This window comes from Choloepus didactylus, chromosome 6 (genome assembly GCF_015220235.1).
Source record: "Choloepus didactylus isolate mChoDid1 chromosome 6, mChoDid1.pri, whole genome shotgun sequence".
Classification (NCBI taxonomy): domain Eukaryota; kingdom Metazoa; phylum Chordata; class Mammalia; order Pilosa; family Megalonychidae; genus Choloepus; species Choloepus didactylus.
In genome coordinates, this window is record NC_051312.1 from 10,638,382 (window position 1) to 10,658,557 (window position 20,176).

The window sequence follows — 20,176 nt, forward strand, 5'->3', positions numbered from 1 at the left end:
CGTGGGGTATAAATTGCTCTCTGACAGCCTGTTACAAGGGTAATCATTTCAGAAAGGCAATTTTATGCAAATGAGCCTGCCTGCCTCCTGGTGGCTCCCCCAGTCCTGGTGCCCTGGGGTGGGGGGGAAGGACTGAAGTGTGGTGAAGACAGCTGAGGCCGTGGGCCAGGCCTGAGGCTGAGGACTGGGAGCTGGAGGTGAAGGTGAAGGATCTGTGGGCTTGGGGCCTGGGAAAGGCGGCTGTGTGAGTGTGGTTTGGGGGGAATTGAAGACACAGAGGCAGATGCCTGTGTCGTTGTATGGATAGAGAGGGCTTGGGGTCCTGGATCCTGTGTACTGGCTGGTTCCCCGCCCCCTACCCATCTCCCTTCTCAGCCTAGTTATTCAGTGATACTATTGATGAATTGGCATTTAATTAATCCCAATGAATTATTTAGCAACTTCATTATTCAGCATCAGGGGCTGATGAGGGAGAGCCTCTACTGGAGATGGGTGGCTCAGAGAAGGAAGGGGCTCTGGGGTCACCAGCAGGCAGTTCCTGGGCCTCACCTACAGGAGCTGGCCCTGGTCCTGACGCCTGGGTGCTGTGGGAGGGTGAGCATCAGGGCAGCTGGGATGGGTTCCTACTGAACTCTATGGTGTCACTGGGTGTGAGTGTCACTTTCCTCCCCACCTGTCGGCGTCGTAACCCAACACCACCCCCAGTGAGCACCATCCCCTCTCCTCTAAGTGTTGGGCCTCCTGATCAGGGCCAGCCCTTCGAGTTGGGCACCTGCTAGTAAGGGGAGAAGTTAGATACCGGTGGCCCCCGTCCTCCCAGCCCTTCAGTAACCCTTTCCTCTCTGTTCCCCCGCAGGCATCCCTCCCCCATCTTCCGCCAGAGCCCGCGGCGGGGGAGGGGCGCTGCCGCAGCCGCCCGGGGGAAGCCGGCACCTCGGCCTCTGTGCCTCGCCCCGCAGCCAGGCCCATGGCATTGTGAGCCGGCGAGGAAGCCCCTCTCGGCGCGGGGGGCTCCCGGCCCCCTCCCCGCCCCATGCACCCGCGGCTCTGAAGGCTGAGCGGGGCCGGGGGCTGGGCGGGCCCGGGGCCGCCCGAAGCATGGCGCCCGGGAGCCGGTGGCGGCCACCACCGTTGCCGCTGTTGCTGCTGCTGCTGGCGCTGGCGGCGGGCGCCGGCGGCTTGGAGTTCGGCGGTGGCCCGGGCCAGTGGGCGCGCTACGCGCGCTGGGCGGGCGCGGCGAGCAGCGGCGAGCTTAGCTTCAGCCTGCGCACCAACGCCACGCGCGCGCTGCTGCTCTACCTCGACGACGGCGGCGACTGCGACTTCCTGGAGCTGCTGCTCGTGGACGGGCGCCTGCGGCTGCGCTTCACGCTCTCGTGCGCCGAGCCCGCCACGTTGCAGCTGGACACGCCGGTGGCCGACGACCGCTGGCACATGGTGCTGCTGACCCGCGACGCGCGCCGCACGGCGCTGGCGGTGGACGGCGAGGTCCGCGCCGCCGAGGTGCGCTCCAAGCGGCGCGAGATGCAGGTGGCCAGCGACCTGTTCGTAGGCGGCATCCCTCCCGACGTGCGCCTCTCGGCGCTGACGCTCAGCACTGTCAAGTACGAGCCGCCCTTCCGCGGCCTCCTGGCCAACCTGAAGCTGGGCGAGCGGCCCCCGGCACTGCTGGGCAGCCAGGGCCTGCGCGGCGCCGCCGCCGACCCGCTCTGCGCGCCCGCGCGCAACCCCTGCGCCAACGGCGGCCTGTGCACGGTGCTGGCGCCCGGCGAGGTGGGCTGCGACTGCAGTCACACGGGCTTCGGCGGCAAGTTCTGCAGCGAAGGTGAGCCCCGGGGGCCGCCGATGGGCGCGGGAGCGAGGGGCTGGGGGTGTCCCCGGCGGCTGCGAAGGCCATGCGAGTGAGTGCCGGGCAGCATGCGCGAGTGGGAAGAGGACGGGTCCCTGCGAGGCGCGTGCGAGCGGCGTGTCCGGGCGGGAGGGCGCGGGTGGTCCGCTGGGGAGCGGCGCGAGCGGGTTCGCGGCCTCGGAGGGTGGCGGGGCCCCCCAGCGAGCGGTCGCCCGCGGGGCGGCGTGCGGGCGGGCCCATGAGGGGCCGGGGCGGCCTGCGGGTAGGCCTGAGGGGTCAGGCCCTGTAAGGAGCTGGCGAGAGGGTGAGCGCCGGGCGCCTGAGGGGTGTGGGCCGGGTCGCCGAGGGACGAAGGGGCGCGTGGGGCCAGCGAGTGGGGCCTGGAGGGGCGGAGCCTATGGGGGCCGGGGGCGCGGCCTTGTGGGCGGAGACTGTGATTGCAGAAGGTCTGGGGCTTGTGAGGGGCTCTGCTTGGCAGTGGGCCCGGGGCGTGGTTGGGCCAGGTGGGCGGGTCCCGTGGTGGCGCCCGCGTGGGCGGGTTGGCAGGTGAAGGGCCCCGCAGCATGGCCTGTGAGTCCGGAGTCTGGACCCGATGGGAGGATGAGGGGATGCGGGAGAGCGCGGTGGGCGCGGGGAGCAGGGAGCGAAGGCGCGGGCGACGGCGGTGAGGGCCAGAGGGCCTTGTGAGGCTGTGACTGCCCCAGGAGGGCGGGGACCGCAGGCGCCAGGGCCCCTTCGAGAGAGAAGGAAGCCCGAGGGAAGGGGCGGCCGCCGCCGCTCAGGCTCACGACTAGAGTAGACTGTTCTGCTGAGGCCACAATGACTGGTAGGTTCCCACGAGAGACTTTAGTTTTAAACATGCGCGCCCCTGCGAGCGTGAGTTTCGAAAGGGAGGTGACCGGGCTGGGGAATGTGGGGCCCCCCAGCTCCCGGAGGCGGGGTATTTGGCAGAAAGACGGGTGAGGTGAGGGGCACGTGGTCACGGGGCGGAGCCCGGCCTGGAGCAGGGCTGTGGTTTCACTGGGAGGAGATAGGAGGACCTTTAGGACCGTTTTACTTTTCTCTTGCTGGGGGGCGGGGCATGGGTGTATCCTTCCTCTCTTGACCCTGGTACCTGTTTCCTGAGCAGGTTGTGTGCAGACAGACATGCTTGCCTTTCTGGGGTACTCCTAGAAGTTTGTGGGCCCCTCAGCAGTTTTGTGTGTGTTTGCAAGTGTGTGTGTGACTTTAAGGGGAGCAGCCCTGGGAATCCCTTGGGGATGTTGTCGTTGTGCACTGTGTCCCTGTGCAGGTGGACAGCTTTAGGACGAGCTGAGTCTGCAGGAGTAGCCCTGGGTCTGGGAAATCTGCCCTTTTATCACAAACAAATACTTTGCACAGTATTTTGATTGTGCATCTGTTGTTGTGGTCTAGGAATTTGTAAGGCAGGTTTTTTTTTTTTTCCGGTTTATTTTTGTGGCGTTATTTGTACAAGGTTGTGTGATGTATCTACAGAGAACCATGTGTATTAAGTTAATCTGACACCTTCTCACCTTTCCTCCAAGGAGTTCAGGTGCTCCCTAAGCTGTGAAATTGTGTGTCTGTGTGTATCCCTTCACGCAGAGGCCTGTGCATCTGGCGGGGTGTAGATTGTTTGTGCATGGGTCTGTTTGTGTAGCGGTGTTTATAGATAGAGGTCCAATGCCTTGTGCACAAGTGTGAGAGCGTGTGTGTGCATGTGTTGCTACCTGTGTGCCTGTGTTTTAACGTGAGACCTCACTGAGACACCTGAACTAGGAGGCCTGATTCTCTCTGGGACTTTAACCTGATTCTCTTGTTTCTATGACTCCCCCAACACCTCCCATCCCCAAGCCTTCCCCCCAAAATAGGATGAACCACTCTTCTAATTTGATGGAAGGGATATTTGAGCCACAGAGAGGTTATAGGAACTGGTCTCACTTGCCAGAATTGGGTCTGTGTGTATAAAAAATGCAGCCGGAGGCAGCCTGGTCAACCAGAGTCCTTGTATCAATTCCTAGAAAGGATTCCTTGGCCAGAGGCCCCCAGGGAACCAAACAACGTGTGTGCTTCCGAATACAGGTTATGTGGTTGTGTGTCTAAGATGTGTCTGTGTAACGATGTGTTAGAGGGACAGTTGCGTGTATCCTATGGGTTTGCTGGATGTGTATCAGATGAACGGGTCCGCCGTGCTGGGGCTGTGAGAGATGGCTGTTTGTGTATCTGACCCATTGTGGGGTGTGTATGTGTGTGTGTGTATGAGAGAGAGATTCATGGAAGAAAGAAACAAGTTGGATATTAGGTGGGTGTCAGATTGTTGGAAGGGGCAGGCTTGCTTCTGTGTGTGTGTGAAAGAGAGCGGGAAGGGGGAGAAGAGTGGTGCTTTGTTTGTGATAAAAGGGCAGGGATTGTGTCTGTTCATCTCTCTATTTCCTGCACCTCATATAGTATCAAGCACTTAGTGGGTGTTTGATAAAAGATGTGTGGAATGAATGAAGAGGTATGAATAAGCAGTTGAGAGAATATGGGCTTGGGAGTAAGGCTGTATGTGTGCATGGAAATACGAACATGTATTTTCAGATATACATCGAGAATGGGCATGGGGCTTGTAAACACTGACGGCTAGGGGTGATCTGGAGATGGCAGGGGCAGTAGTGGCCCCTGGAACCCCCCCTTTCCCCTCCCTCAACTTCATTTCCTCTCCTTATTTTGTTTCTTATTTCCTGGGAAGCTTTTGTAGTATCGTGTGCTCATTATACTTCCAGGACATTCTCGTCCAGCTAAGGAGGAAATGCATGGGCTCTCATTGTGGGGTACTGGGATGGGGGGAGACAGACAGATCACAGTGCCAATCTCCAAGCTTCCCTGGGAGAAACGGTCACTTCCTTGTTCCCTACTTTGAGTGGTCCCCAACTTTTCTGAGATCAGGGACATTTTAAAAAGTCACAGCATCCCTTCTAAAGAGTAATTATTATTTTATATTGGTTTATTGTGAAAATAAATGACCCAAACCTGCTGTGAATTTAGGAAATCTTTTAGATGATTTTTTAAAATTAAATTCAGTTTTATTGAAATATATTCACATACCATACAATCATCCATGGTGTACAATCAACTGTTCACAGTACCATCTCATAGTTATGCATTCATCACCCCAATCTATTTTTGAACATTTTCCTTACATCAGAAAGAATCAGAATAAGAATAAAAAACAAAAGTAAAAAAGAACACCCAAATCAACCCCCCATCCCACCCTATTCTTCATTTAGTTTTTGTCCCCATTTTTCTACTCATCCATCCATACGCTAGATAAAGGGAGTGTGATCCACAAGGTTTTCACAATCACACTGTCACCCCTTGTAAGCTACATTGCTATACAATTGCCTTCAACAGTCCAGACTACTGGGTTGGAGTTTGATAGTTTCAGATATTTACTTCTAGCTATTCCAATATATTAAAACCTAAAAGGTGTTATCTATATAGTGCATAAGAATGTCCACCAGAGTGACCTCTCGACTCCATTTGAAATCTCTCAGCCATTGAAACTTTATTTTGTTCCATTTCGCATCCCCCTTTTGGTCAAGAAGATGTTCTCAATCCCACAATGCCGGGTCTAGTTTCATCCCTGGGAGTCGTATCCTACGTTGCCAGGGAGATTGACACCCCTGGGAGAGATGACTTTGGTATTATATATGCTGTGGTGGTTAATAAAATATATATTAGAAAAAGTGAGACATCACAATCTGTCTTCAGTTAATGTGTGGTGAACCTATGGGCTTCTTGATCCTTTGGAATCCACCTGCCTTCCCGGGTCTGGGCCTACCCATTGAATGAGAACCTCCATACCAGGAAGTTTGTTTTTTTTCCCCCTGGGGATCTGGTCACAGATAGTTGAAGACAGAGCTAAATATGTATGAGTAATTGAGAGTCTGCGTAGAGGCTGCTGATTATCTGTGAAAGCTGGGATAGGGTCGGCCGTGGCTGTGCAGGGGATTGCACATGAGCCCATCCTCATGTCACTCGGATGTGGAGAAGGCTCCAAAAAGTTACGAAGGAGGCCTGGTGTGGTGTGGGGCGCAGGTGCACAGCGTGCTGGGTCAGGTGTGTGCCTTGCTGGGGAGAGGAACGAGACCAGGGGTGACAGGCCTGCTTGCAGGAAGGCAGGCACCTGTGTCTCGTGTGTTTCATAAGTTTGCTGGCGATCTAATTCCACAGATAGTCACTGAGGCCTCCTTTTTCAGGAGGCCGAAGGGGAGGCAGAGCTGAATCAGAGGACTCCCCGTGCTCTGGGAGTTGACTGTTTAACTGGGGAAGCAGACAAAAAAGCAGGACAATGTCGTGGTTACGAGCACAGCTTCTGCAACCAGACTGCAGAATTAAATTGTGAGAATTGAATGTGCTGATTCATGTAAAGTGCTGAGATCAGTGCCTGGCACAGTGCTCAGTAAATAATAGCAAGAAACAGCAAAACATAGAGTGCCAAAGGGATGCAGTGGGGCAGTGGCGCTCAGTGGTTCCACCACAGACGCTGGCGGCACAGATGTGGGTTCACATCTGTCTTCTCTCCTCTCTAGGCATGTGACATGATGTGCGTACCTAACTGTAGATTAATTTTCCCTTATCTGTAAAATGGGAATAAGCATCCTTATCTCATAGGTTTGTTGTGAGATTGAGCGAGTGTCTGGTACATCATAAGCGGTGAGTAAATAGTGGTTGTTATTACAAGCAAAGTGCTATTGGGATTTTCCAGGAAGGTGAGAGTTTGCCGGTTTGGGGTATCAGTAATGGGTTTAAGAAAGGCATGCAATTTAAGATTGGCCTTGAAAATGGAGTAGTAGAAAATTAGATTTGGGGTCATTCCAAGCAAAGGGACTGGTAAGAACAATGGCATCGAAGTGGGGAAATGCAAGTCCTATTTATAAAGGGGCAACAAGTGGAATCCAAAGCAGGAGAAGTAGGTTGAAGCCAGATCTTGGAGATTTGACTGAAGCCATTCGACTAACACTTATTGGGTGCTGACGGTGTCCAGAGTATTGGCAAACGGAGCTACAAAATAATTTGGAGCAGGCTTATGAATAATAATATAATAATAATTCATTTACAAAGCTTGGAGTGAAGAGTGAAATGCCTAATAGAAGGCAGAGTTAGGTGGTAGAGAAACCAGTTGGGAGGCTGTTAGAGCAGTTCAGGAAACGGATATTGCGGCCCCGGACCTTGGCTGTCTTGGGGAACAGTAAGGACAGGTGGTAGCAGCCGAGGTGGCAGAGGTGGCTAAACACCACTGCTGAGCTCAAAACCTTGGGACTCTGCCTCCTGGATGTAGGCAGCAAGGAGGCATCAGAGATGAAGAGTCGAGTCTGCATGATTGGGACGATGGTGGAGAGGTGTTTCAGTTTTCCTGGTTGTTGAAGCAAAAACCATGCAATAGATTGGCTTAAGCAATGGGAATTTATTGGCTCACGGTTTTGAGGTTAGGAGAAGTCCAAATCCAGGTCTCATCGAGGCGATGCTTTCTTCTTGAAGACTGGCCTTCTGGGGTTGGCTGCTGGAGATCCTTGGTCCTTGGCTCCTCTGTCATGTACAAATGCACATGGCGGCCTCCCCTTCTCTTCTGGGTTCGGTTGATGTTTGGCTTCTGGCTGCTCCCTCTGTGGCTTTCTTTGTTTGAATTCCATTCTGCTTATAAAGGACTCCGGTAATAGGATTCAGACCCATCCTGATTGAGGTGGGCCACACCTTAACTGAAGGAACCTCATCCAAAGGTCCTGCTTACAACCGGTTCACCCCCACCGAATGCATTCAGTTTAAGAACATGTTTCTCTGGAGTACATAGCTCCAAACCTCCACAAGGGGTAAAGGGAAAGAGAGAAGTCAGGAGGGGGTGTAGGTTTGGGGCCACAGATAACACATACCTTGAGTCACTGTGCCCCTTGGCGTCTCTTGACAGAGATGTCCAGGCAGCCGGCCGTGAATGGCAGGAGGGGCTGCAGATGGGACCTGGGAGCCATGTGCCACGAGATACAGTATTTGCAGCTCTGGGATCAGATGAGGTGGCCAAGGCGGGAGGTAAGGTGAATTGAGCAACAGACTTCAGAGGAGCATATGGTGGAGAGGAGGAGGAAGGAGTGGAGCTGCGGACACAGGGAAGGAGGAGTTTAGACCAAGAGAAGAGCCGGGATCATCCAGCAAAGGGAGGAGAGAGGGAACTAGCAGCTGGTGAGCAGTTCACGGAGGGTGAAACTGAGGCCCAGCTAGAGGAAGATGTGGGATCTGAGCCTTGAGCCGACTCTAAAGCTTGTTTGCTACCCGCCCATGCTGCCTCCAAAAAGGAGAGTGGTCCGAGGGGGCCGGCGAGTCCCTGCTTTTGACTTATTGGGGTTATGCCTCAGGAGAGTGTTTCATCAGAACGGTAAGCATCCCACATGCTAGAGCCCTGTGAGCTGACGTGTGATGAGGCTGTCCCTGTATTTGTCAGTCAGCTGTCCCAGCGCTGGGAGGGGGCAGTGGAAACAGACCCGTCAACTCTCAGGCTTCCGGAACCCTCAGGGAGGAGCTTGCCCTGCACAGCGGGGGGATTATCCCATTAAAACACAAAACCCACCAAAATGTAAGGCATTTTGGATGGAAATCTTTCTGAAAGATGTTACCTCCCTTTCTGCATCCCTGACGTGCTGTCTGGAGTGTGAGTTAACCTTTTCTCGATGGCTCAGGGTGGCTGTGGTTCCCGAGGCCTCACACCAGCTCTCAGCCTGGCCCTGCGTGAGACGGTCCCTTCCTGCTGGGCCTCTGAGTTCCCGTGTTAGCTTTTTATGGTTTTTCTATCTCCGCCCTTAGGAGGAGCTGTCAGGTGGCAGCAGGGAGTGTGAGCTGGACGCCAGCCTTCCCGAGCAGGTTAGAGCTGCTTGCTGCTCACAGTGAATGACTCCAGTTAGGCCCGAGACGCTGTCCTGGGAGAGTTTTTGAATGCACACGTGTTGTGATGTCTGTTTTGGCTGCTTAGAAGTTGCTCTTTGTGTGTGTGTGTGTGTGTGTGTGTTCTTTGGTTCCATCTTTGATAATGAATCTGCTGGAACCCTGAGTGCACGTTAGGCCAGACGGTGCTGACTGTGACCCGGTCTCTTCCCCTTGGGGCCCACCGATTCCCATACGTGTGCAAGTGGAGGAACCGGGGTCTCGGGAGTGGAATCCCCTGTTAGCTCTAACATTCAGTGTCGGGGGTCCTTATGGTTTCTGCTGTTGTCAGCGACTCCAGGCAGAGGATGACGACTGTTCAAGGAGCAGTGCAGAGACCAACTCCTCTAAGGACTGGGACGGGAGGCAGATGCTCCCCTGTCAAGCATCCTGTGGCCTAATGGTTAGGAGCACAGCTGGCCTGGGCTTGAATCCTGGTTTTGCTACTTGATAGCCGTGTGCACTGGGACGATTTACCTATTTCCATCATTCTGCTCTGTCCTCCTCTGGGAACTGGAGGTGATAATGCAGCTGTAAGGACTGAATGAGTTAATATATGCGCCGGGCACTTTTCTAAATGATCAATAAAAGCACCTACTGTGATTACTCATAGTGATCAGGGAAGGCTTCAAGGAGGAGGTGGGAGTTGGCAACATTCTGAGGAATGAATGAGCAAGATTTGTAGAGGGGGAAAGGAAAGGGAAGGGTTTTCCTGCCGGGAGAATAGCCCAAGCGAGGATTGCGGGGATGTGCGTTGAGTGTGTCAGGGATGGTGAGGAAACCAAGCCGGTTGGAGCTTTGTGGGAGATAAAATCAGAACTGCTGATTAAAGTCAGCTTCTGAGTTTGCACATTGGAAGTTTCAAAGCCAGATGGATCTGGGTTCGAGTTTCAACTCTCTCCCTCACCAGCGGTGTGTGATTTTGGATGAGTTGCTTTCACTTTCTGAGCCTTGGTTTCCTCATCACCAGGTACTAGAGGTGATAGATGAAATGAAGCCCGTGAAGAGCCAGACCCACACTAAGTGCCCAACACCCGATAAGGGTTATTTTATTATTCATTCAACAAACATATGAGTGCCTGTTTTTGAGCCAGGAACTGTGCAAACAGTTGGATAAAGGGAGATGGATGAGACAGTGTCCTTGCTTTTGGCTATTTCTCAGTCCAGTCAGGAAGCAGACATTTAAACACAATCGCAATATAGATTTGCTAAGCAACATAATAATAGAATGTACAAAAGAGGGATGACCAGCTCTGCCTGCGGGGTCAGTTCAGAATGGAGACCGAGGTCTGTTGACCTGGGCCTTAAAGGAAGAGATGACTTCCTCAGGCAGCTTAGTGGGAGGGGAGGGGGATGGGGAAGGGTGTGTCAAGCAGAGGGAACAGCATGTACAGGGACGCAGCAGATTAGGGACATGAAAGAAGTTTGGTGCAGCTGGAGCCAGGATTGTTGCAGAAAAGGAGGTTGGAGGGAGGCATGGCCAGATTTCAAAGAGACTTTGTTGAGAAGATGGAACTTTGTCCTGTTGGCAGTGGCAAGCCTTGAAAGGTTTCAAGCAGGGTGGTGCTATGGTCGGATCCCTTGGGTGGTATTTGGTCTCTTGAACTGCAGGGTGAAAAGACTGGCTGTTGGGGGAAATCAGCTGGGAAGCTTATTAATTTTCCAGGGAGAAGAACTGTTGTGGGCCTGGGCTTGGGGCTGTGCCAGGGCTGATGGAGGGATGGAATGGGTTTCTAGGAGTTGAGTTTAGCTTTCAGGGCTTGAGAAGATGGAACCAAGAGGACCTGGTGATGGGTGTGAAAAGAGAGGGGGGCTGATTTCTGGGGGCCTCACCTGACTGGGGAATGCCGGCAGGAGGAGAAGGCCTGGGGAGAAGGGTCAGAGGCACCGGCTGGCCATGTTGAGGGTGAAACGCCCGAGTGACATTTGGGTAGAGCTGCTCAGAAGCAGGTGCATGGAGTCCAGGAGGGAGGTCTGTGCTAGTGCCCCTGGGAAGCTCTGAGTGTGTGCGTGTGTGTGGTCAGAGCAGTATTTAGTGAGGTCCCTTTTGGGTGCTGGAGCCGACAGAGCTGGGCTGGGGAAGGGCAGGGAGACGAACCGGAGGAGGCTGTTGCAATAAGCCAGATGTGAGGGGCTGAAAGTGTAGGCTGTGCTGCCCCAAGGCCGCGGTGGCAGGGGCAAAGGGAATTTTGTGCTTCTGGGAGAGTTTCCTCTTTTGCACAAAGGAGAGACAACCCCACTCATCTCCCTGGTGTTGCCGACATGCCAGCACGGAGCCATCAATCCCCGGAGTCTGGCAGAGGGAGAGCCACATGGGGGGTGCCCCATAAGTGTTTGTGGGAAGTGGTGCCTGTGCCGGCTGCAGGGATACGGGCTCCTTTGTGGTGGGGAGGAGATGAGGAGCAGGGATGCAGGGATGGAGTTTAGATGTCCGGGAACCCTCGAGTACCTGCTGCACACAGAGTTGGGGATGCAGGACTCTTCCTCAGGGAAGTGGTTAGGGCTGCAAATTTAGGTCTGGGAGTTCCCTGAGCCACAGGCGTGAGCAATGGCCAAGGAAAATGGGTGGAAGACAGAGGAGTGCAGGGGGCAAGGAGAAGCCTGGGGGAGCCCATATGGTGGGCGAGGGCTATGGGTGGATCGGCAGAAAGCAAAGGGCAGCAGAAGAGAAAGGAAAATGAATCTCCAGGTGCCGTCTCTCAGAAGCTGGGAGAGGGAGGTGGACCAGCCTCGGCCGCTTTACCTTCCAGAGCATTGCATGATGCACGTTTCTGGCAGATGGAAATAATTTTTGAAATACTTGCCATGTTGGATTATCTAAAAATCTCTGTGCCTCCTCGTTTGCACAGGTGCTGGAGAGGAGATTGTACAGCCTGACTGGGGGCCTTTGCACAACTGGGACCAAAGAAATCTCCACACAGGGGTCCTCACTTCACAGATCCTCCCTAGGGCACCCTTCATTAGCCAGCTTCCCCTGTAAATGCAACACAGTTCAGTGTATTTAAGAAAAGCATTCTGTACACAGCTTTTTGGGGATGCAGTTGTCTGGTAAAAGAATAAAAGAAACCCTGTGTTATGTGGAAGCATGTGTGTAAAACGTGGGCATGCAGAAGCTGGTTTGTGCAGGTTTAGGAAATGGGATATGTGTATGTTCAGTGTGGCTTGGCCACCAGAAAAGTGCAGGATGGTGGTGGGGTGATTGTGTCTCGTATTACATGTTTGATCACGATGCGGGTATCAATGTTTGCATTCAGCCTGTGTGTGTGAATTATGGGGGTGGCATAAGGTATGATAAATGACAGTGTTTGTTTTTGGAGTATGACTACGTCCCCTAAGAGCGAATGAGCAAATAACACAAAATGAGGTTGAAGGTAGGAAGGGACAGAGTGTGCATGAGTGTATACTGAACATGTTGGTGTGTACATGTGTGTACCTGGGGCCTGTGTGCATGTGCGTGTGTGTGCACGTTTCCCCGCTGGGTTTATGTTGGTGTGTCGTGTTGTTTCTTTCTTGCTGCCTGTTTCTTCCCCTCAAGGCTCCCTGGGGAGATGTTTGGAGATGGGGAGACTTGGTCTTTAAAAGCAGACCTGTCTGGGTGTTGTAGCCTGGTTGAAGGAAACGCCTCCACCCTCTCTTTCTTCTTTTCTTCTCTCTTGACCATCTGGGTGAGCCCCAAGGCCAGGCCCAGGCAGCTTTGAACAGGTAAGGGCGATGTGGCCTTGCGACCAGGGCCCACTGAGCCCCAACCCTCCCACCATGGAAGCCCATCCGCCGTTAAGAAGAGCAGGGACCTCAGAAACTAGCTGGTCCACCCCTCTCGTTTTCACGGAAGAGGGCCCAGGGCTCAGAGAGGTGAAGCGACTGGCACGGAAGTCACACAGCACCCGGTGGCAGGACTGCTAACATAGGGCCCTCTGTGTGCCGACACTGTTTCTCCCCCGGGTGGGTGGTGGGGTTGGGGGTGACCGGCTCCCTGTGGTCAACGGCTCAGGTGTGCGTCGTACGAGAGATAACACCGCCGCCGGATCGCCGAGTGCCTGTGTGTGTCAGGGTCGCTGAGCGTGAGTGTGCCTTGGCAAGTCCTGTGAGAACTGGTGCGAGTGTGCAGGGAGAGAAGTCTGCCTGGGGGAGTCTAGAAGCCTCTGTCTGGACCCTGCCTCTGATTCTCCGTGTGACCTGGAGTGACCGCCTCCCTCCCCTGGGCCTCAGTTTCCTGAAATGTAACACGGGGGTTGGTGAGATGTGTGTTGGGGGCCCTCCCCGTGTGAGACACGACTCAGGGAACAGCTCTGTCCCTGTCTGATCCCCAGTGAAGATGGAGTTTCTCCCTGAGATTCTGAACCTCCAGGTTGGGTGACGTGTGTCAGGGCCTGGGGTGGGCTTGGGGGCCTCGGACCGTCCCTCTCCTTGGAGCCCCATCCTCAGCGTTGTTGCTAACAGCCCTCTTTTCCTTTCTCCTTCTCTCCGCCTCACCCCCGCGCCCCGCCGTGCTGGCCTGCAGAGGAGTACCCCGTGGAAGGTGAGTGGCGCCTCTTGGTCGCGGGGGTCACGGGTCTCTCGCCGTGGGGGTCTTGGGTGAGGGGGTGCTGTTGGCCACCTCTAAGAGCCCCCTACCCTGCCCACAGTTGGGTCCCTCCAGGAGGGAGCTGGGTTTCCTCTTTTTGGGTGCCTCGGCCCCACCTCTGTCTGTTCTCTCTTTATTGGGGTGCCGGGGGGAACTTCCAGGCAAAGGGCAGGCTCTTCCGCTGCCCATCTTCGGCTCCATTCTGCCTACTGGCCTTTCTTCTTCCTGAAGGAAAGGGAGGGGTGGGCCTTAGGGAAGAGCAGGGAGTGGGGATGGAGGGTTCGGGACTCACAGGCTCTGAAGTGCCCGGAAGTGAGTGGGTAGACACCTTTTGGCCGCGCCCCGTGTCAGAAGCTTAGGAAGGCAGTGGTTTTGCCCCAGAAGCCTGTACTTGGGTAGAACCTTCTCTGGGCTCTGGCGCCTCTGCCACAGGGCTTGGGGGGCTGGGGTGCGGGTGGAGAGAGCAGGTGAGGAGCCGGTCCCTGGGCCAGAGGCGGATAGGCCCAGGGGCTCTGCTTCTTCCCCCAGCCTGAGGCCCAGGGGCGCAGGGAGGGCGGTGGGCCTCCCTTGAGCGTCTCTGGTTGTCTTCTGGGTGGCCTGCCTTCTCTGTCTCTCTGGTTTCCATCTTTTCCTCTCTCTTCTCCTGGGCTCCGTCTCTGCCCCTCTTTCTTTGTCTCTGTTCTTCCCCAGGCTCCCTCGGGGTTTCTGACACTCTCTGACCCTTCCCCTCTAGTGTGGATTTTACTTGTGTGTTTCTTTTCCTTCTCCTGGGGAGGAGTAAGGCCAGGGTCAGGGAAGATAGGGCCGGATGGCCTGACATCCTCTCCCCTGATGCTTGAAGGCCAGGTTCAAATTGAGCTTCCAGGGCCATGACGAAAAAGGCAGCAGAGGGGACGTGAGCTGGGGTCCTCAGTGCCACACCTGCCCCAGGTTCTCTCCTTCTAGAAAAGTGGGGGTGGAGGGAGACACAGGTGAGTTCTAGGCTCAGAGATGCCCCCTCACCCCCGTCTCAGGAGGAATGGAGACAGGTACTGAGGATGCAGAAGGCCTGGGAAAGAATAAGGGGACAGGGCTGGTTCTGCATGTGGGGCTGGGGTCTGTTTTCCCCCGCAGTGTCCCCAATTTGGCTGGACTCTCCCCCTGGGTATCTGTAGGTCCTCCAGTCCCAGCAGGCAGGCACCTGTTTGTGTGTCTGTGTGTGTGTACGCATGTGTGTCTGTGAGCACATGGAGCCACATGGCTCTGCTGCTCTGCTGGTGTGTCTGTGTTGTGCCTTTGTGCAGATCTGTTGATAGTGTGCTTGTGTAGATGGAGAGGTGTCTGCTTGTGGGTGGACGTGCTGTGTCCGTGTTGGGGGCCTGCCTCTCTGTGTGCCTCTGTAGGCGTGTCCGCGTCTTTGTGTGTCTGTGTCTGTGGCTCTGTGTGTGTCTGCATCTGTGTTTGCATCTCTCTGTGTCAGTGTTTACCTCCGCTTGTCTGTGCCAGAGAGCGAGTTTGTGTGTCTGGGTGGACGCAGTCCCCTGGGAGGTGGAGATAAGATTCGAGGGAGGGAGACAGGGAGAAAGGGTGGAGGAGAGAGGCTTGGAGGGAGGAGGAAGGGAGCCGAGGGACAGGTGTAGGAGGGGGCAGGTGTGGACGAGGGGAAGTATGGAGGTGGGAGAGGATGGAGTGACTGAGGGAGGGTGGAAAGGAGGGACACAGAGGAGCAAGGCAGAAGGCTGTCGGGGAGGAAAAGTGACCTGGACATAGGAGGGGAGAGAAAAGGGGGTCATTGTTTCCCCAGCCTGGGGGATAGACAGGGCTGGTGGAGAAGGAGCCATGTGGACCCCTCCTTATCATTTCTTTGGGGTGACTTGGTGGTCTGCTGGTGTAGATACAGCACAGTGTGGCTGATGGTGGCTCTGAGGCTGTGTGTGTGTATGTGTGTACGCACCTAGGAAGGTGACACTGCTGTGTGCCCTCGGCGACAGGTCTGTGTGCTGCTTTGGTGTTGCTTTGGTGTTGCTCAGTCTTGTCTCCCATCATCCACTCTGTCTTGGTTTCCCAGGGTTGCTGTAACAAAACACCACAAACTGAGTGGCTTAGGACAACAGAAATGTCTTGTCACACAGTTCCAGAGGCCAGGAATCCAAAATCAAGGTGTCGGCTGGGCCGAGCTCCCCACTAAGTCTTTAGGGAAGTGCTTGTCCCCTGCCTCTCTCCCGGCCTGCGGGCCATCACGACTTTCTCTGCCCCAGTCATCACATGGTGTTTTCCTCTCTGTCTGTCTGTCTGTGTCCATATGTTTTCTTCTTATAAGGACACTAGTTGTATTGGCTCTAGGCTCACCCTTCACCAGCCCAACCTCATTTTAACTTGCCCAGTTCTGTCTGTAACCACCCTATTTCCAAATAAGGCAATATTGTGAGGCACATGGGGAGTAGAGCTTCAACATATTTTTTGGGGGGGACACAGTTTAATCCATAAAGTCTGCCTTCTGGCCCTCCCAAATTCCTATCCTTCCCACATGCAAAACACATTCACCCCATCACAACATCTTCAAAGCCTTAAGCCATCCAGCAGAACTCTAGGTCCAAAATCTTCTCTAAGTCAGTTGTGAGTATGGTCCACCCCAGGGCAGCAAATTCCTCTCCATCTGTGGACCCCTGAAACCTAGGAAACAATTTATCTGCTTCCCAGGTTGGGGGGGTTGGGGACAGGCATAGGATAGACATTTCCATTCCAAAAGGGAGAAAATGGAGGGAAAAAGGGGGTCACGGATCCCAAGCAAGTCCGAAACCCAGCAGGGCAAACCCCATTAGATTTCAAGGCCTGACGGTCGGTCGTCTTTGGTGGCTCAACCCTCTGTCCTCTCCACACACTGGGGTGGTGGCCTGTCCTCTCCTCTTGGCTCAAGAACGTCCTTCCCACTCAGACTTTGCCTTCCTGGCTCTGCCCTTGGACTCGCTCTCCTTGCATCTCCCCCGTCTGTCCCCCTTTCAGTTCACGTTGGCAGTGTTTCTTGACGTGACTTTCTCAAAAATCTTGTTGGTCCTCTGTGCAGTTCACTGGGGTTGAAGCCATCAGGCGAGAACGGCCACCACAGATCTTCCCCGGTAGTTACGTCTCCTTCCTGGCTTCTGCCGAGATGGCCGATGGGATCCCTGGGTCTCATGCCTAATCGCTTTAGCAAGCCGTTGTCCAGCCACGCTCTTAGCCCTGTTTCCAGCACCTCCAATCTGGATAGGCCCAGAATTTTCCAGATCATCAAGGGCTGGTTCCTTTTTGCTTAACAGTTCATTCTTCAGTTGATCCCTTTCCTTTCCCATATTACCCTAAGCAGAAACCAGGCTGCACCTCCCACACTTGGCTTGGAAATCTCCTCAGCCATATTTGCAAGTTCGTTACTTACCAGTTCGGTCACTCACCTTGCTTTGGAACACAGTTTCCACCGAGTTCTCTGCCTCTGTGTACCAAAGACGGCTTTCCTCCCGTTTCCGATACCACATCCGTCATTTCCTTACAAGGTCTCACCAGCAGTACGTCGAGTGTTCATATTCCCAGCAGCATTCCATTCGTGACACTTTGTATCCTTCAAGATGAGGAAAGCTGCTTCTTCTGCTCCCCTCACGTCTTTCTGAGCCCTCACCAGGATCGTCTTTAGCCTCCACATTTCCGCCATCTGCCTCATCGAGGCAGTCGAGGCTTTTACCATCAGGTGCCTCAAAATCCTCGCAGTCTCTACCCATGACCCAATTCTAAGGCCACGTCCCCATGTTCAGGTGTTTGTTACAGCAGCACCCCGCTTCTTGGTACCAAAACTCAAGTTTCCCAGGGCTGCTGCAACATAACCGGGGGGCTTAAAACAACTGAAATTTACTGTCGCTCACTTCTGGAGCCAGAGGTCTGAATTCGAGGTGTCGGCCGGGCTGAACTTCCCCCAAGTCTGCAGGGAAGCGTCTGTCCCATCCCTCTCTCCTGTCTTCTGGCCGCCAATCCTGGCATTCGCCCTTCCGTGTCCAAATCTCCCTCTTCTCACCAGGACCCCCGTCACTGGATCAGGGGCCACCGTACTCCAGTGTGGCCCATTTTAACTCGCCTAATTCCAGCTGTAAGAACCCTGTTTCCAAATAAGGTCAATTCCGGGGAACTGAGGATTAGGACGTCAACATATCTTTTTGGGGAACTCAGTTACTACATGGCACACTCTTTGTTCTTTGGTCCTCTCTGGTATTTTGGTAAGAGCATGGGGGGTGAGACTGGAGGTGGGGAAGTGGGTTTGGCAGGTGGGGGTTTAATGGTGGACGCCTGTGAGCCTCTGCTGTGGCCTTGGGCCCTGGGCCCTGGGCCCTGGGGTGCCCCTTCAGATCTAAGGAGCTCTGTGCCGCTCTTGCCTTCACCCACCCTCTTCCCAATAGAGCCAGTTCTCTGCCCATCCTGGATGATGTGCTCAGCCCAGCTCGCTCCCAGGAGCCCAGACATCCTGCTCCCAGCCCCCTGCCGAGCCCCATCCTCTTGGAGATCCGGTTTCCCTGCCCCCCTTTTCTGCTCCCATCCTCTTTGGCAGGGAGAGGAGACCCAGAAGCAACCAGATAACGTGCCCCAGGAAGGGACCCTTAGTAAGGCCATCCATCACTGCCAGCCTCCTTCCCGGAGGTGGGCGGAGGGGCAGATGCCACAGGTGGGCCATGGGGAGGCTGGTACCCCAGCCAGGACTGGGGGGCAGGAGGAGGGAGTGGGGATTTCAGATTGGGCTGGGGAGACGGGGCTGCGGGAGGGGACCCTCTGGCCGGGCCGGGCCTCAGGGAGACAGGCAAGGCAACCAGTCTCCCCTTGCCAAGATGGCTGGTGCTGTCACGCCTGAGGGAGCTGAGCAGCTGGTTGCCGTGGCGACAGAGGGAGGGTGCCGCATGCTAATGAGGCTGGCTGGGAGCCGGGCAGCGGAAGGGTCTGGGAGGGGAGCTGGGTGCTTCTGCAGCTGCGGGCCAGGCCTGTGCGGGGACAGAAGGTGGGTTCCCAGGGCCCCTGGACCCCAGGCTTGGGGAGGGGGCGCAGGGCAGAGGACAAGCCTGTCGCTCATAGGAAGAGTTGGATGAGGGTTTGGGGCTCCGGGTGTGGACCCTGGATTTAGGGAGTCTGCAGGAGGGTGCTGGTAGTTCTTGGAGAAAGAGCTGGGGTGGGGGTGGGGGGCATTCAGAGCAGGGAATAAGGGGCCCCCGTTCAAATGCCTGGGCCCCCAGCTGTTTTTTGGATAAGCCCTGTGGCCTCCCAAGAGCTGTCTGTCCTGAGGCTGCCCTGAGCAGTGTGGCTTCCTCCCCAGCTGGCTTCAGACCCAGTGGCGGGGAGAAGCCAGCAGCACCGCAGAGGTGGGGAGTAGGGGGCAGGGGGACCCCCTTCCATCAGGCCTTTGGCTCCTGGCCTCTTGGAGCCCAGGTACCCCGGCCCTCAGCTTCGTCCAGAGACATTCATCACCCTTAGGCCCGGACACTTCCGCTGTGGCCCCATCTATCCCTGGGGTGGCATCTCATCGCCACGGAAACCAATCCGGCCTTCGCAAGTGGAAGGCTGTTCTCTTTCCCATCCGCAAGGATGAGAGCGGGGAGTCGGGGGATGGAGGTGAGGGGCTGGGGCTTGTGGGGGGGGTGCTGACTGTGATCCCAGGGGAGTCCTGGGCGCTGCCAGCCCCTCTGGGAGAGAGCTGTCCTTGGCGGGTGCCCCTCGAGGGCTGGGGTACTGGCTCAGTGGGCCAGATTCTCGTCCGCTGAGGAAGGGCTCTCTCAAGGGGCCAGTGGAGTCCTGGATGGGAGTCCTAGCCCCATCTTGCCCTCCGTCTTGGAAAAGGGCTTCTGTTTTCTATTTTTGAAATCCAGCCTTTGGGTCACCTCTGTGGGGTCCTGGCTGGAGAAAGGGGGTGTCTGTAGAGTAATTTACGAATGAGGCGTTCTGACCCCTCAGGAAGCCAGGCCTCCTGCCCGTGGGACTTGGCGGTCTCCTTGCTTGAGAGCTTTGGTCTCCCAGTCCCCCTTTTGGAAGAATCCAAGCCCCCTATCTTTGCTCCAGTGTTTCCCTAGATTCTGCTTCCTCTCTAACTTTGTCCCCCTGAACCCCAGTTTCTCTTGGCACCCAGATGTTCAGGGTCCCCATCTGCGCGCAGAGGCTGTTGGGAGGGCAGAGCTGGGAGCAGTAGACCTCTTGGGTCTTTCCAAGCCCCTCTTGGGTGGGGGATTCCTTTAAGCCCAGGTCCCCCTGCCCCTCCTCTTTCCCTTTTCTCCGCCAGGGCCATGGGGGCCCCAGGAATCGGGTGTGGGGGTCAGAGGTCCCCCTCGCCCGCTCAATCCCATGCTAACAGGACACTCTCTCTCTCTCCAGGTGGCTTTGAGTTTTGTGTCGTGTTTTATTTTCTCCTCCATCTGAATCGTTTTTCTCGTTGACCGTTTTTTTTTTTCTCTCCGTCTCCCGGAAGAAAAAAAAAAAAGAAAAAAAGAAAAAGGAAAAAGCAACCCTCCCAGCCTCATGCTTCTCCTCCTTTTCCTTTTTTTTTTTCCGGCAAGAAGAAAAAAAAAGAAACCAAAATCTCCTCTCCCCCCTGCAGTGACCCCCTGCCCCAGTCCTCCCTCTGGCTCTGCCTGCACCCCTCTCCCCCTCTCTGGTGCCCCCCTTATCTCTTTCTCTCTCTTCCCCTTTTGTGCCCTCCACCCTCTGTTTCGGCATCGGGCCCCTTCCCTCAGCTTCTGGGCTGGGGGCTTCCCCCCGATGTCTGTCACAAGTTAAAAAGGGTTTTAAATTGTGGCAGCAAAAGCTTTTTCTCCCTTCTCTCTGGCTGATTTTGATGACTC

At 55.2% G+C, this 20,176-nt stretch overlaps 1 protein-coding gene across 20 annotated transcripts in view; it reads left to right on the forward strand.

Moving 5' to 3' along the window:
• Positions 1–20,176, forward strand: part of NRXN2 (neurexin 2) — a 109,268-nt gene that overhangs the window by 8,319 nt on the left and 80,773 nt on the right. For all 20 annotated transcript variants that reach the window (XM_037838114.1, XM_037838122.1, XM_037838123.1 and 17 more), the window contains exons 2-3: positions 857–1,825; positions 13,299–13,316. In XM_037838114.1, coding sequence (XP_037694042.1) covers positions 1,099–1,825; positions 13,299–13,316 — 745 coding nt within the window. In that variant the 5' untranslated portion in view covers positions 857–1,098. The remainder of the gene's footprint in view (positions 1–856; positions 1,826–13,298; positions 13,317–20,176) is intronic.